This window comes from Scophthalmus maximus, chromosome 12 (assembly GCF_022379125.1).
Source record: "Scophthalmus maximus strain ysfricsl-2021 chromosome 12, ASM2237912v1, whole genome shotgun sequence".
Taxonomy (NCBI): Eukaryota; Metazoa; Chordata; class Actinopteri; order Pleuronectiformes; family Scophthalmidae; genus Scophthalmus; species Scophthalmus maximus.
Genome location: NC_061526.1, coordinates 24350565 through 24363568, shown reverse-complemented (window position 1 = coordinate 24363568; position 13004 = coordinate 24350565). Strand labels below are relative to the sequence as shown.

The 13004-nt window shown below is 47.7% G+C and overlaps 1 protein-coding gene across 1 annotated transcript; it reads left to right on the top strand.

Moving 5' to 3' along the window:
• The first annotated feature begins 2016 nt into the window (after positions 1-2016).
• LOC118287437 (calcium-activated potassium channel subunit beta-4-like) lies at positions 2017-12574 on the top strand. Its single transcript, XM_035612615.2, has 4 exons — positions 2017-2279; positions 4756-4926; positions 8638-8765; positions 9483-12574. The coding sequence occupies exons 1-4, from the start codon at positions 2115-2117 to the stop codon at positions 9808-9810; spliced, it is 792 nt and encodes a 263-aa protein (XP_035468508.1). The 5' UTR covers positions 2017-2114; the 3' UTR covers positions 9811-12574.
• Positions 12575-13004: the final 430 nt, after the last annotated feature.

Below are 13004 nucleotides of genomic sequence, written 5' to 3'. Positions count from 1 at the left end.
CGTGAGCAGTGTTGGATTAACTTCCATCCACCCATAAAGACTTCATGTGTGGGTGTCCACATTCTTTTGGCAGCGTCGTGCCGCCTGCGGAGACGATCTGCAACGTTTCTATGGTTTCATCTCTCTCTCTCTCTCTCTCTCGCCCCGGTGGCCTGATGATCTGATCCAGATTTATGTTTTTATTTTGCCTGCGGCTGCTTGTTGTTCTCTCACGGTTTAAGAGATGAGATAAGCCTCTTAGCCGGGGGGGGGGGCTCATCATCGTCGTCTCTCTGAAACGTCCTGGTCATCAGGGCGGCGGCTTCGCTTCTAATACACAACACTTAAATTATAGATGACAGAAGTTGGAGCATCAGATTTGATTCCTCTGCTGATCGAGCGGTGGACTCAAAGAAAGACTGAAGTCAGTGGGAAGAAACAAGACTACGTTAAAGTCTACGTGACACTTGTGAATGACACGACGTCTCCGTCCCGCCCACCAGAGGGTGGTCACTCGGGAGGGGTCGGTCAAGTGGGGGGAGATGGAACGGACCCTTATGTCATTGTCTGGATTCTGAAGGGAGCGACGACGTCAGTACTTCTCATCATCTTCATCCGCAGAAGTTGAGCAACAGTGAAGAAGACGTCGTGACGTTGACAGTGAACGGAGGGAAGTTGAGATCAGTAAGCTCACGAGTTTGGACTGAACTGAACCTCGTGACGAGTTAATGAACCTGAACCGTTCCAGACCGACGGCGTGTTCGCGGCCCAACCAAGTCGTCTCATCTCACTGAGTCTCTCGGCACGCGAGCAGCGAAGGCTCCAACAGGTGGATGCTCCTCATCCAGGAGTGAAGGAGTGAAGGAGGCTCCACGTAGCTTGGTCACATGGTCGCGGTCTACGAGCGTCTGATGACGCCTCCGTCCTCCAGGTCCTTCGACTCGCTCCTCTGGCAAAGTGCACGAGCAGCTCACGACATCGGACGAGTGGCTCGTGATCGAATAACATCTGGGACCTCGTGTTTCTACTGTTGGTCATAAATAAAGTTAATTAAAATGATCAGAGGTAATGAAGGGACGGGGGGAAGGAGGGGAGGGAGGGAGGGAGGGATGAAGGGAGAGAAGGAGGGAGGGATGGAGGAGGAGAGAAGGAGGGAGGGATGGAGGAGGGAGAGAAGGAGGGAGGGATGAAGGAGGAGAGAAGGAGGGAGGGATGAAGAAGGGAGAGAAGGAGGGATGAAGGAGGGAGAGAAGGAGGGAGGGATGGAGGAGGGAGAGAAGGAGGGAGGGAGGGATGAAGGAGAATCAGATTCACAGTCGCTGTTTAAACTCAACAGTTTCTCAGCAGCAGGAGAATCAGCTCAACTCCACCTTCATCCTCCTCTTCCTCCTCCTCTCTCTCTCCATCGCTCTCTCCATCCCTCCCTCTCTCTCAGTCTCTCTCTCTCTCTCTCCATCCCTCTCTCATCCCTCCCTCCCTCTCTCTCTCTCTCAGTCTCCCCCTCTCTCTCTCTCTCTCTCTCTCTCCATCCCTCTCTCATCCCTCCCTCCCTCTCTCTCTCTCAGTCTCCCCCCTCTCTCTCTCTCTCTCTCTCCATCTCTCCCCTCTCTCTCTCTCTCCATCCCTCTCTCCATCCCTCCCTCTCTCTCAGTCTCTCTCTCTCTCTCTCTCTCTCTCAGTCTCTCTCTCCATCCCTCTCTCTCTCTCTCTCTCTCCCTCTCTCTCTCTCTCCCTCCCTCTCTCTCTCCATCTCTCCCCCTCTCTCTCTCTCTCCATCCCTCCCTCCCTCCCTCTCTCTCTCTCCATCCCTCTCTCCCTCTCTCTCCCTCTCTCCATCCCTCTCTCTCTCTCTCCATCCCTCTCTCCATCCCTCACTCCCTCTCTCTCTCTCTCTCTCTCAGTCTCCCTCTCTCTCTCTCTCTCAGTCTCCCTCTCTCTCTCTCTCTCTCTCTCTCTCAGTCTCCCTCTCTCTCTCTCTCTCTCTCTCTCTCTCTCTCTCTCTCTCTCACTCTCCCTCTCTCTCTCTCTCTCTCTCAGTCTCTCTCTACCTCCCTCCTCCTCCTCCTCCTCCTCCTCCTCCTCTTCCTCCTCTCCATGCCGCCGGAGGAGGCAGACTCCGCTGCGGGGCTCCTGCCATGGCGAAGATCCGCGTGTCGTACGAGTACTCGGAGGCCGAGGACAAGAGCATCCGCCTCGGCTTGTTCCTGATCGCCTGCGGGATCCTGAGCCTCTTCATCCTGGGCTTCTGCTGGCTGAGCCCCACGCTGCAGAGCCTCCAGAGCAAGCCGGCCAACTGCACGGTGAGCCCGGCCACGAGCTCCGAGCCTCCCGCCGCCGGAGCCGGAGCCTCGGGTCCGTCCTCCGGACCGAACCGAACCGGTTGCCATAGTTACTGTAGTTACTGTGGTAACCGTGATGCAGGTTCAAGCGTGATTGCAATTATCTTTAACAACAAAGGACATGTTGTCCTCATGACCACACTCCTGTTCATCCAATCTTATATAATATATCTTTTAAAGTATAAATAGTTTGTTAATGCAAAGTAGGAGGAGTTGACTTTTACTGTTAAAAGTGTTTGAATTCATTAATTTATTTATAAGTTTATTGTTATTTGTAGAAGTTGTAGTGTTGTTAAAGTTAATGTGACCATTGCACTGGATGTGGAAGTTTTCAGCATTACCAATAGATCCATTATTAATAGATCCATTATTAGTTGATCCATTATCAATGTAATACTTTAATATTTGTTGTACTAATAGTTTTTTGTTTTCGCATCAATATTCAGATTTTGCAAAAATATCTTCTCGGGGTTTTTCTTATTTTTATAATGGTTCAAAAAGAAGAAGGTGTTATATTTATGTACAGAAACAACATTTCATGAATTAATTTCAAACCATCTTGATTATTTTTCATATTATAATTTATGACTAATAATCTTCAGCTTCTTGTTTCTTCAGCTCGAAGAGATTTTCATGAGCAACAATCGATTCAGTTAAATTAATTAAAAAAAGATATTAAATAATGTACAGTAACCATAGTGATGATGCAGATAAGAAGATTATTCAGAGTGTTATTGAATCAGTCACAGAAAATATTTGTGTCACACACACGAGCAGTTTGTTCTTGTATAATGTTCCACAGTTTTGACATCACTTTGAGGTGAATTTTTGCATATGGCTGCCATACTGTGATGAATATCAAATATAAATCATATTTAAAATAGTGATAATGATGATTATCATTTTGTGACGACTGATGTCAAAGAGGATTCATGTGGAGATAGTTTGTGTAAAGTTAATATATTTAGGAACTAAAAGTATCACAGATCTGTGATATTGAAGATGTCAGGTTTCATCCGTCATGTTGATTGACAGTGGAGGTCGACGAGTCTTTCATCAGATCTGACAGCTTCTCTGACTCCGGCCTGTCAATCATCTGTCACACTGTCACTGATGCTGATCGTCTCCGTGGGTTTTTAACTCGGCGACGGATCCGTTTCGTCTTCGTCATATTTAGAAAATTTATCATTTAGTCCCCAAAAAAATAGATCAATGGGAAAAAATGATCTGCATAACTTTGTGTTTGTAGCAACTTGAACCCAACAGTGACGTCATGGTTACGTCACCGTGAGACTCAAATCTTGGCCCCGCCCCCCTCAGGCCTTTTAACAGTATGAGGTCATTTGTTTCCTCGAGGATCTTTACAAACCGTCACCGCAGCGTTTTCACCACATGAATCACCGGCGTCCACATTCTGCTGCTCTCGCTCTCCTGATGATGAATGTTCATCATGTTGATTTATTGGGCTGTTAGCTTATTGCATTGTCCTATAATATTGTTTGTGCATTAAAGAGAGTGGAGGCATTTTTTTTTTTCATCTTTGTTGTGGTTTTATTAAAGGACACGGTCATGAAGCAGAGATGGAGAGAGAGAACTCTGTCCTTCACTAATCCACTGCGGAATTATTACATAAATCATAAATCTCAATACTCCGCTGGCAGATTTCCTGAGCGATGAACACACGTCTGACTTTCATCAAATGTGCGCAGATAGTTTTTTTGGTTTTACTTCGTAGTGATGTTTGTTGTCATGGCTCAGTGTGGTGGTGAGCAGAGAGGAGATCTGCTGCCGTCGTGATGATTCAGATATTGAATCATGTAAAAACAAAGATTCTTTACAAACATATGGAATCAAAACTGATTTTCACATGCTTTGCATCAAGTGTCAGTTGGTACAAAAAGGTTTGTCCTAAGAAATATCTCAAATCTACTGGATGACTTGATTCTAGAAGTTTAGTCAAACGTTCCTGCTCCCCAGAGGATGAACCACTTCCTCTCGTTGTAGGAAAACACAAAGCTAAAATATCTCAGATTCAGGATCCGCCATCGTGTTCAGGGGACGCCATGTGGAGTCTGTGCAGTAGTGACCCTGGTACCGAGGCCCCGCCCACACACACATGCTCTCGACCAATAACGCGTCAGTGTCAGCTGTCAATCATGACGTTTTTATGTCATCAGATAACTAATGAGAAGCAAAGTGATCAGAAACATGAACACGTGAACAAACGACCTCACATGACATGGAGGGGGCGGGGCCTAGGACCTGTACTGCAGCCAGACACCAGGGGGCGATCATGGAGGATTTTGGCCTCACTTTTGTGGAACTGTCACGTCGTCCATCTCTATTTATGATACAACATTACAGATCCGCTAGGAATTTCACTGATTGTATTGTTCTGCTGTGCGTGAACGTGACTCTCTAATCCGCCTTCCTGCAGGTGGTGTCGGTGCTGCGCCCCGAGGAGATGTTCGAGTGCGTGTTCACCTGCGGCGCCGACTGCAAGGGCACGTCGCTCTACCCCTGCCTGCAGATCTTCGTCAACAACTCCGAGTCCAACTCCGTCGCTCTGCTGCACTTCGACGAGCAGCAGCTGGTCCTCAACCCCAAGGTGAGAACGGACCAATCACAGACTGACATGGACCAGGGTGGGCGGACCAACCTGACCCTGGTTGTAAAACAGGTGAATCAGGCGCTGAAACAAGAAACAAGCTCAGATCAAAAACCAAAAGAAGAAGCGGAAGCAGTCATTGGAGGTTATTTTTCTTTTCATGCGTCGAGCGTCAGTCTGACGGGTTTTGTTTTGCAGCTGCGTGAAGAAGAAACAGAAATAGATCTGCTGAGACACGAGTCGCCGTTTAAACCCTCGACACTCTGAATGAGGGACTTTAACAAAAACGGCTGACAAGTGAACGCATCACAGCTGGGGCCAAAAGTATATGGACACGTCGCCTGTCGTCTTAAAGCTTCAGAATTTGTGTTGGAAAGTCAACAGATTAAATAAACACACGTGTCCACATACTTCTGGCCACGTGTACGGGGGGAAGCTCCCTGACGTGATGAGACCAGAGCACAGACGAACACAGTCAGTCGTCCCGTCTGTGGGACTTTCTTCGTCTTCGTCGTCGTCTGAGTCAGTCGCCACGGCAACCGAGCAAATATAGAGGGGCGCGTCATCGACGCCGCTCAGTCGCCATGGCGACCGCAACGGAGATGATGTGTGTGGAGAGACGGAGGGAGAAACAAAAAAAGAGACGAGTCACGCTTACAATTCAGGAAAATCCTTTTAATGTCTAATGGAGGGAGGCTGCGTGTCACTCACACGGGTTCACTGACCTTTCATATATATATATATATACCACTAATGAGAGAGAGAGAGACAGAGAGAGAGAGAGAGAGGGAGAGAGAGAGACAGAGAGAGAGAGAGAGAGAGAGACAGAGAGAGAGAGAGAGAGGGAGAGAGAGAGAGGGAGAGAGAGAGAGAGAGAGACAGAGAGAGAGACAGAGAGAGGGAGAGAGAGAGAGAGAGAGACAGAGAGAGAGAGAGAGACAGAGAGAGAGAGAGAGAGAGAGAGAGAGAGAGAGAGAGAGAGACAGAGAGAGAGAGAGACAGAGAGAGAGACAGAGAGAGAGAGAGAGAGAGAGGGAGAGAGAGAGAGAGAGAGGGAGTGAGGTAGAGAGAGAGAGTCCAATTTCATTGTAAGAGGAGAAACTCACACAAAAAAAAATCATAACAACTATAAGTGGGAAACACTGGAGTCTGAGGCAGAGCGACAGAGGAGGAGGAGGAGGAGGAAGAGGAGGAGGAGGAAGAGGAGGAGGAGGAAGAGGAGGAGGAGGAGGAGGAGGAGAAGGAAGAGGAGGAGGAGGAGGAGGAGGAGGAGGAAGAGGAGGAGGAGGAGGAGGAGGAAGAGGAGGAGGAGGAGGAGGAGGAGAAGGAAGAGGAGGAGGAGGAAGAGGAGGAAGAGGAGGAGGAGGAAGAGGAGGAGGAGGAGGAGGAGGAGGAAGAGGAGGAGGAGGAGGAGGAGGAGAAGGAAGAGGAGGAGGAGGAGGAGGAGGAGGAGGAAGAGGAGGAGGAGGAGGAGGAGGAAGAGGAGGAGGAGGAGGAGGAGGAGAAGGAAGAGGAGGAGGAGGAAGAGGAGGAAGAGGAAGAGGAGGAGGAGGAAGAGGAGGAGGAGGAAGAGGAGGAGGAGGAGGAGGAGGAGGAAGAGGAGGAGGAGGAAGAGGAGGAGAAGGAAGAGGAAGAGGCGGAGGAAGAGGAGGAAGAGGAAGAGGAAGAGGAGGAATCCCTCAATCTGGAACAGAACCACTGGACCATTGAGTCCTGAGGAGAGACGGAGACTAGCAGGACGACAAAGTCCCAGACCCGAATCTTCACTGAGGCAGTTGAAGATCCTCCGGTCCCGGGTCCACGGGTCCTGATCCAGAACCAGTGGCACCAAGTCTTTGCTGGTGTGGAAGAAAGAACCGCTGATGTCAAGTGCAGCCACAACTGTGCTGTGACCAGACACACGCGTCCACAGAGAGCGGCTGATGCTCTGGGCTTGTGGATTCAGCTTCAGCTTCCCACAGGAGGTTCATGGTTCTGACCGACGGACCAGAACTGAGATGTCTTCTGTTTCTGTGAAACGCTCCGGCGCAGTGGAGATGGAAGATCTGTCGCTGAGTGAAGAGCAGACTCCGACTCAGAGGTCACACTGCTCCGGTGACCTTCTCTCCAAACGGACCGACGACGGTTAATTGTGACGGACGTCGAGCTCGTGGACCGAGCGGCTAATTGGTCTTGAGTCTGTAGGGGGCGGATGGTTAATGGAGCCGCCTGTGGCCCGATGACTGACGTGACATTAACATCAACAGCAGCTGAGATATATAAATATATATATATATATATATATATATAAATATATATATTTATATATATATTTATATGTTAGAACAGATTTAGGCCCTTTGTGGTTCTCTCCATCAGCTGTCAGGTAATAATATCACCTGTTTTCAAGCCACAATAAAAACACAGAACAACCTGTGAGTCCTTCGCTCGTCTGTTGATGAAGAACATGTCACTGAGCAGACGAACATCGTCGATAGATCAGTTCGACAACCTCCCGGACAGTTACTGTGTAAGACACACACACACACACACACACACACACACACACCTGCTGAGGCGTCTCTGGTTTATTGGGGCAGGAGTTCATTTCATTTTTTTATATCATAGGAACAAAAATGAAACTGAGCCGAGAGAATGGCTGAAAGAGAAAATAAATGGACCAGCGGAGATTTTACACAGGGCCGAGCTGGTGTGTGTGTGTGTGTGTGTGTGTGTGAGGACATGGAGGTGGGCGGGTGGTTTCACTCAGCCAATTACGCCTCAGAGTAATTTCCTGGTTCATGATTTAATCATGTTATGAATGTTGATGACCGGAGCGTCGTGTCAGCTGACGAGGCTGACGGACAGTGACCCCTGACCCCAGACGGATCATTGACACCAGTGACCTGCACAATGTGGACACACGCGTTCTCACTTCCCCTGTGAGGACGTCTGGACCACGTCGGTGTGGAAACACAGGGACGGAAAAAACCCGATGGAAAGTTCAAAGGTCGTCAAAAAGCTATTAATTCATGGGAGCATGTGTTTCCTCGTAATGAAATCAGCGAAGGATGACGACAGTGATAATGAACTTCCACTAATGAACTGTGATGGAGCTCCAGGACGTGGGGGGGACCTGGTGTGTCCCTGCCCAGCCAGGAGCCTCTTCCTCTGGGGGAGAAGCACCTCGACCTCCCTCTATACACCATCTCTCTGTCAGAAGGAACAACGACTGACGACTTGACTTACTGTCTGTGATCTAAACCGATGCAGTAGTTTGAGCTAAAGTGAACACACACACACACACACACACACACACACACACACACACACACACCCCTCTCTGTTCCAATCACATCATCGTCATAGAAACCAGTTGAGCCACAGGCACCAGTCAGGCTCCAATCAACCTCCTGCAATGTCATCGCAGTGTGTGTGTGTGTGTGTGTGTGTGTGTGTGTGTGTGTGTGTGTGTGTGTGTGTGTGTGTGTGTGTGTGTGTGAGGTTATGGAAGTAAAACTAAACTGAAGAAGTAAACATCAGTCCCCGACACACTAAGAGACTCAGAGGTTTCGGCCTCGTGGTCAATGGCGTCCGTCTCCCACAGAACTCACCCAGACATGACACGATGAAGACAGTGTGACGCTGCCAAAAGCTCCAGAACAGCAGCAGTGACAGGTTCTATTCTCTGTGACCGACATTAAAAACCTTGTGTGTCTTCCTGCGTCTCAGTGTTCGTACGTCCCGCCCTGCGAGAGGGACAACCAGAAGAACACGGACAGCGTCCTGTGGTGGCAGGACTACTTCACCAAGGAGGTCAGCAGCCAATCGTTCACCTGCTTCTTCAACCAGCAGCGGAGGTGAGACACACACACACACACACACACACACTCTCACAGTCTATTCCAAGGTGTGTCACAGATAAATTGGACACAGGAGGAACGTGTGATGCTGTGAAAATGAAGGACCGTTGTTACCGCAGGAGAATCACTGCGGCGTCTTTTCGACAGAGACGTTTTCCACTTCACAATCTACTGCCGGCGACCTTTGACCTCCGTTTCCCAAGGACGATTTGTCCACAAGAGAGATGTGGTTGTTCCTCCTGCAGAGGAGGACGAGCTGCTACTGCAGATCTCTCGTGTCCTGCTCCGATTACATCTTACGTCGTAGCTTGTCCTCATACTTTTGGCCATGTGATATAGGAGTGTTTTAACTCAAATTCAGGTTTGAGTTCCATCCTCTGACAATAAACTCTGCAGCGGCTTTCAATAAAATAAAAAAGATAAGTATGATATCACGTTCACGGATCTTATTCAGGTTACTGCCGTGAAGGGAAATTGATGAGATGTAGAAAATCAGATTTCTTTCCTTCAGCGTGTCAGATGAATCGTGCCGTTACAGACCTGCGACCTCGTCTGCTGTTATTTTTATCTCTGCACCAGAAGCATCAGGATGAGGAAACTCTGCTTCGTACACGAGGGACCAGAGGGACGTTGCTCGTCTTTGGTAGTTTATTAAATCAAAGACTTAGAAATGAAGTTCTGTGTTTCTTGTGCTTCTTCTCCGTGTGTGTTCAGACCCGACGACGTGCTGTGGCGTCGTTCCCACGACACCAGCGTCCTGCTGCACTGCGTCCTCTGGCCCATGGTGTCGCTCCTCCTGGGCACGCTCATCGTGCTGCTGACGGTGTGCGCCCGTTCGCTCGCCGTCCGAGCCGAGGCCCTGCAGAAGAGGAAGTGCTCTTACGAGGTTTGCCAGGACCTGTCCGGCGGCACGCCCTCGGATCGTCGCGGCAACAAGGCCGGAGAGCCCCTGTCCACGAACTCTGACCCCGAGATGTCTTCGCCGTCGAGGACCCTGCCGCTGTTCGCGGTGCCGGTGCGACGCCGCGATCGAGAACATTAGGACAGAAACTGAACGTTTTGTTTTCCCGTCATCAGGTGCTGACGAGGCGTCGACTCGCAGACCGAGGGCGACCCGCTGCCGTCTGGTTTGGTTTGAGAAAACAAGAGGTGAGGGCGAGTTTCACCCTGTCGCCTGTAGGTGTCAGCAGAAACACTGAAGTGAAACGTCGACACCTTTCCTCCGATTTCAACCGACCAGATGAGCGAGGACTCTCGAACGCTGCCGAGCGGAACCCCTTCGATCTTTAATCAGAACGAGAGGTTATTTAAACGACTCCAGTTCTGTGAGTTGCAGGAAACGCGAGTCTGATTCAACCTTCGAACTCAACGGCTCCTCACTGAGGTCGTAACTGTAGCTTCTTCTATTAATGTAGTTTTTTCCCAGTAGCCATAAAAGTGTATGAATATAGAGCCAAAGTGGTTAGCATCAGGTTAGCTTCTGTTCCTTTAGCTAACGTGGGTCACTGACCGTTTCTTTCATTAGTTTCTCTGAGAAAAAAAATGTTCCTTCGATTTATTTTCCTTATTCTATTATAAATGGACGATTAACTCGAGCACTTTGATTATTGTTCAATCCAATCAATTGATTAGCAATGAAGAAACTAAAGTTTCTATTAGGTTCTTTTATGCTACAGTTGTCTGCATCTGGAGGGTCCTGAAGTATTTCCACTAGGGGGCAGATTAGAGCCTTAATAATTCATGGATGTTATGGAAAATGAAAATAATGAGTAAATTAGCAGTAGCCACATTGTAGACGACGTGTCAGATGGACAAGATCGAGATCTGCGAGTTGCTTTTCAAAACCTTGCAGCCGAGCGAAGCTAACTGTCTGACACCGCCCCCACTGGCCGTGTGCTGCATTGCATCCAGTTTATGAGATAAGTTACGAATCAATCTTAGGTTTGAACGAGTAGTTAAAAGCAAAAACATCAGAAGCAAAACAGTGTTATCTCAAATCTACTAACTATATAAATATCAAATAAACAATGATCTTATATATATATATATATATATTTTTTTTTTATTATTTTTAATCACCAAGCTGATCTTGACATTTGGAGTTAACCAGTCTACAGATATTGACGAGCAGGATGTGCAGTAATTAGATTTCTAATAAATCTTAGTAGGATTTCGAATGAACCAGTTTCACCCCAGTTCTCTAAAAGGCCGATGAGACCAAAGGACAAACGAGTTTATGTTTAACTGACGAGAAATTATTCCTTTATCTGAAACCAGTTTTTCTTTACGCTTCAATTTATAGTTTGCGGACTCAAAGAAATCAGGGAGACGATGACACGTAGGAATCCTCCGTCATATCGAGTAGCAACACTCAGTGTTAAATGATCCGTGTGTGTAACCTCCGGTATCTTCACGTCGTAGCCGAGTCCGACCACATGTCGGTTACTGTCGCGTTTATTGTACAATGTAAAACTTGAATCTGCAAAGTAACAAGTTCCATCAGCTGATCAGAAAACAATGAGGTCTGTAAACGTTGTGCAGAGACAGTTGGAAGTGTCACTCAAGGTCAAAGTAAACGTGCACTTTAGACCCGAACTGTTCCGCATGTGAACATCGGGAAGAAGCAGAATTTCATGGAGCTGCAACACAGAAGGTGGAGAAAGGTCGGAGCAAAGAGGCAGTCAAAGTTGAATGGTGGGATATTTTTAAATAATTAAACTTGCTTTATTATTTATTGATGTATTCAAAGACTCCTGACTCGTCCGAGGGCCCATTAGTGGCTCCTGTGGCTTCTGGGCTCATTAAGGACACGAGAGGCTCTTTGAACCACGGAGCTGTTTCAACCTCAGGCGAAGAAAAACGTCCGCGAGGGAAACTTCAGCTGGACGACGACGAGACGTGACGTCTGTTGAAACGTCCTGATGACTGGTCACTGTGGGTCGGGGCGTCTGAGAAGAGGTCGAGCTCCACATGTTGTGTGAATTTGATGAATCTTTCAAAGTTCGCACACAGATTTTCCATCCCAGCGTAACATGAATCTGAATTAATATCCAGAGAATCTGCAGAAGAAAAGCGTTGAGCTCTCACATGAACTAACATCCTTGTATCCAAACTACAACAACGTGCAAGAGACTCGATGTGCCGATCATTTACATCCACGACCGCTCGTCCTCGTGTGAGAGCCGTCGTTGCCTCCTCAGGGTTTCATCACCTCAGTGATGTGTGGAAGTGGAACAGACTCCGCTCAGTGACCCTCCGGGGGAGAGGACCGAGATGACCGTGTGAATGAAGGACGGAGCTTCTGTGAGTCCAGGTTTCTGCTCCCCTAGACATACAGTATGTACAGTACAGGAACATCTCAGCGTGAGAGTTGAGGGACCAGCTGTTCGGCTTTGATTTGGACCACTGAGATTATCAGTCGGTTTGCAGAGATTCGTAGATATGAGCAGAAGGTTCCAAGGTTTGGTTGAGTTCTCTACAGAATCCGTGCAGGAGGAGGATTGCCGTTGGAACTAGAGGAGCCGTGGTGATGTGATGTGATGTGATGGAGAGATGCATCTGTCAGTGGAGATAAATGTGTCGGTGTGACTCCGTGAACGTGGAACAGGAACAACTGATGGCTCATGATTCAAAGAACCATTGTCCACTTTGCATCCTGCTTTTTCTCCCTCGTTCCCTTTATACTATACTTTTTCTTCTCTCTTCTCTATTATGGCATAAAAGCAGCATAAAACGACATAGTATAACAAGGCTGCAGACGGCATAGTATAGTATGGCATGAAAACTGAAAAAAACAACATAGTATAGCAAGGCTACAGACGGCATAGTGTAGTAAGGCCTAAAACAGCATAAAATGACATGGTATATTATGGCATGAAAACTGAAAGAAACGTCATAGTATAGTATGGCAAAAAATGTGAAAAAATTGCATTGTATATTATGGCATAAAAACTGCATAAAACGACATAGTATAGGAAGGCATGAGATGGCATAGTGTAGTAAGGCCTAGAACACTATAAAACGACATAGTATAGTATGGCAAAAAATCGTTTATTATGGCATGAAAACTGAAGAGGCTTTCTTCCCTTATCCTCTCTCTTCTTTGCCTTTTGCATGTATTCATTATCTTCCCGCTCATTTAGACCTTTTAGCTTTTCTCTCATTCCCAATTTCTCTCTTTCTTCTTTCGAATCAGATTCATTTCTGTCGTCAGCTCTCGTCTCCTTGTCCGTCACA

Coding starts and splice junctions, on each gene's coding strand:
- LOC118287437 (XM_035612615.2), top strand. CDS start 2,115: ATGGCGAAGATCCGCGTGTCGTACGAGTACTCGGAGGCCGAGGACAAG. Junction 2,280..4,755: donor GCAAGCCGGCCAACTGCACG/GTGAGCCCGGCC, acceptor GCCTTCCTGCAG/GTGGTGTCGGTGCTGCGCCC. Junction 8,766..9,482: donor TTCTTCAACCAGCAGCGGAG/GTGAGACACACA, acceptor GTGTGTGTTCAG/ACCCGACGACGTGCTGTGGC.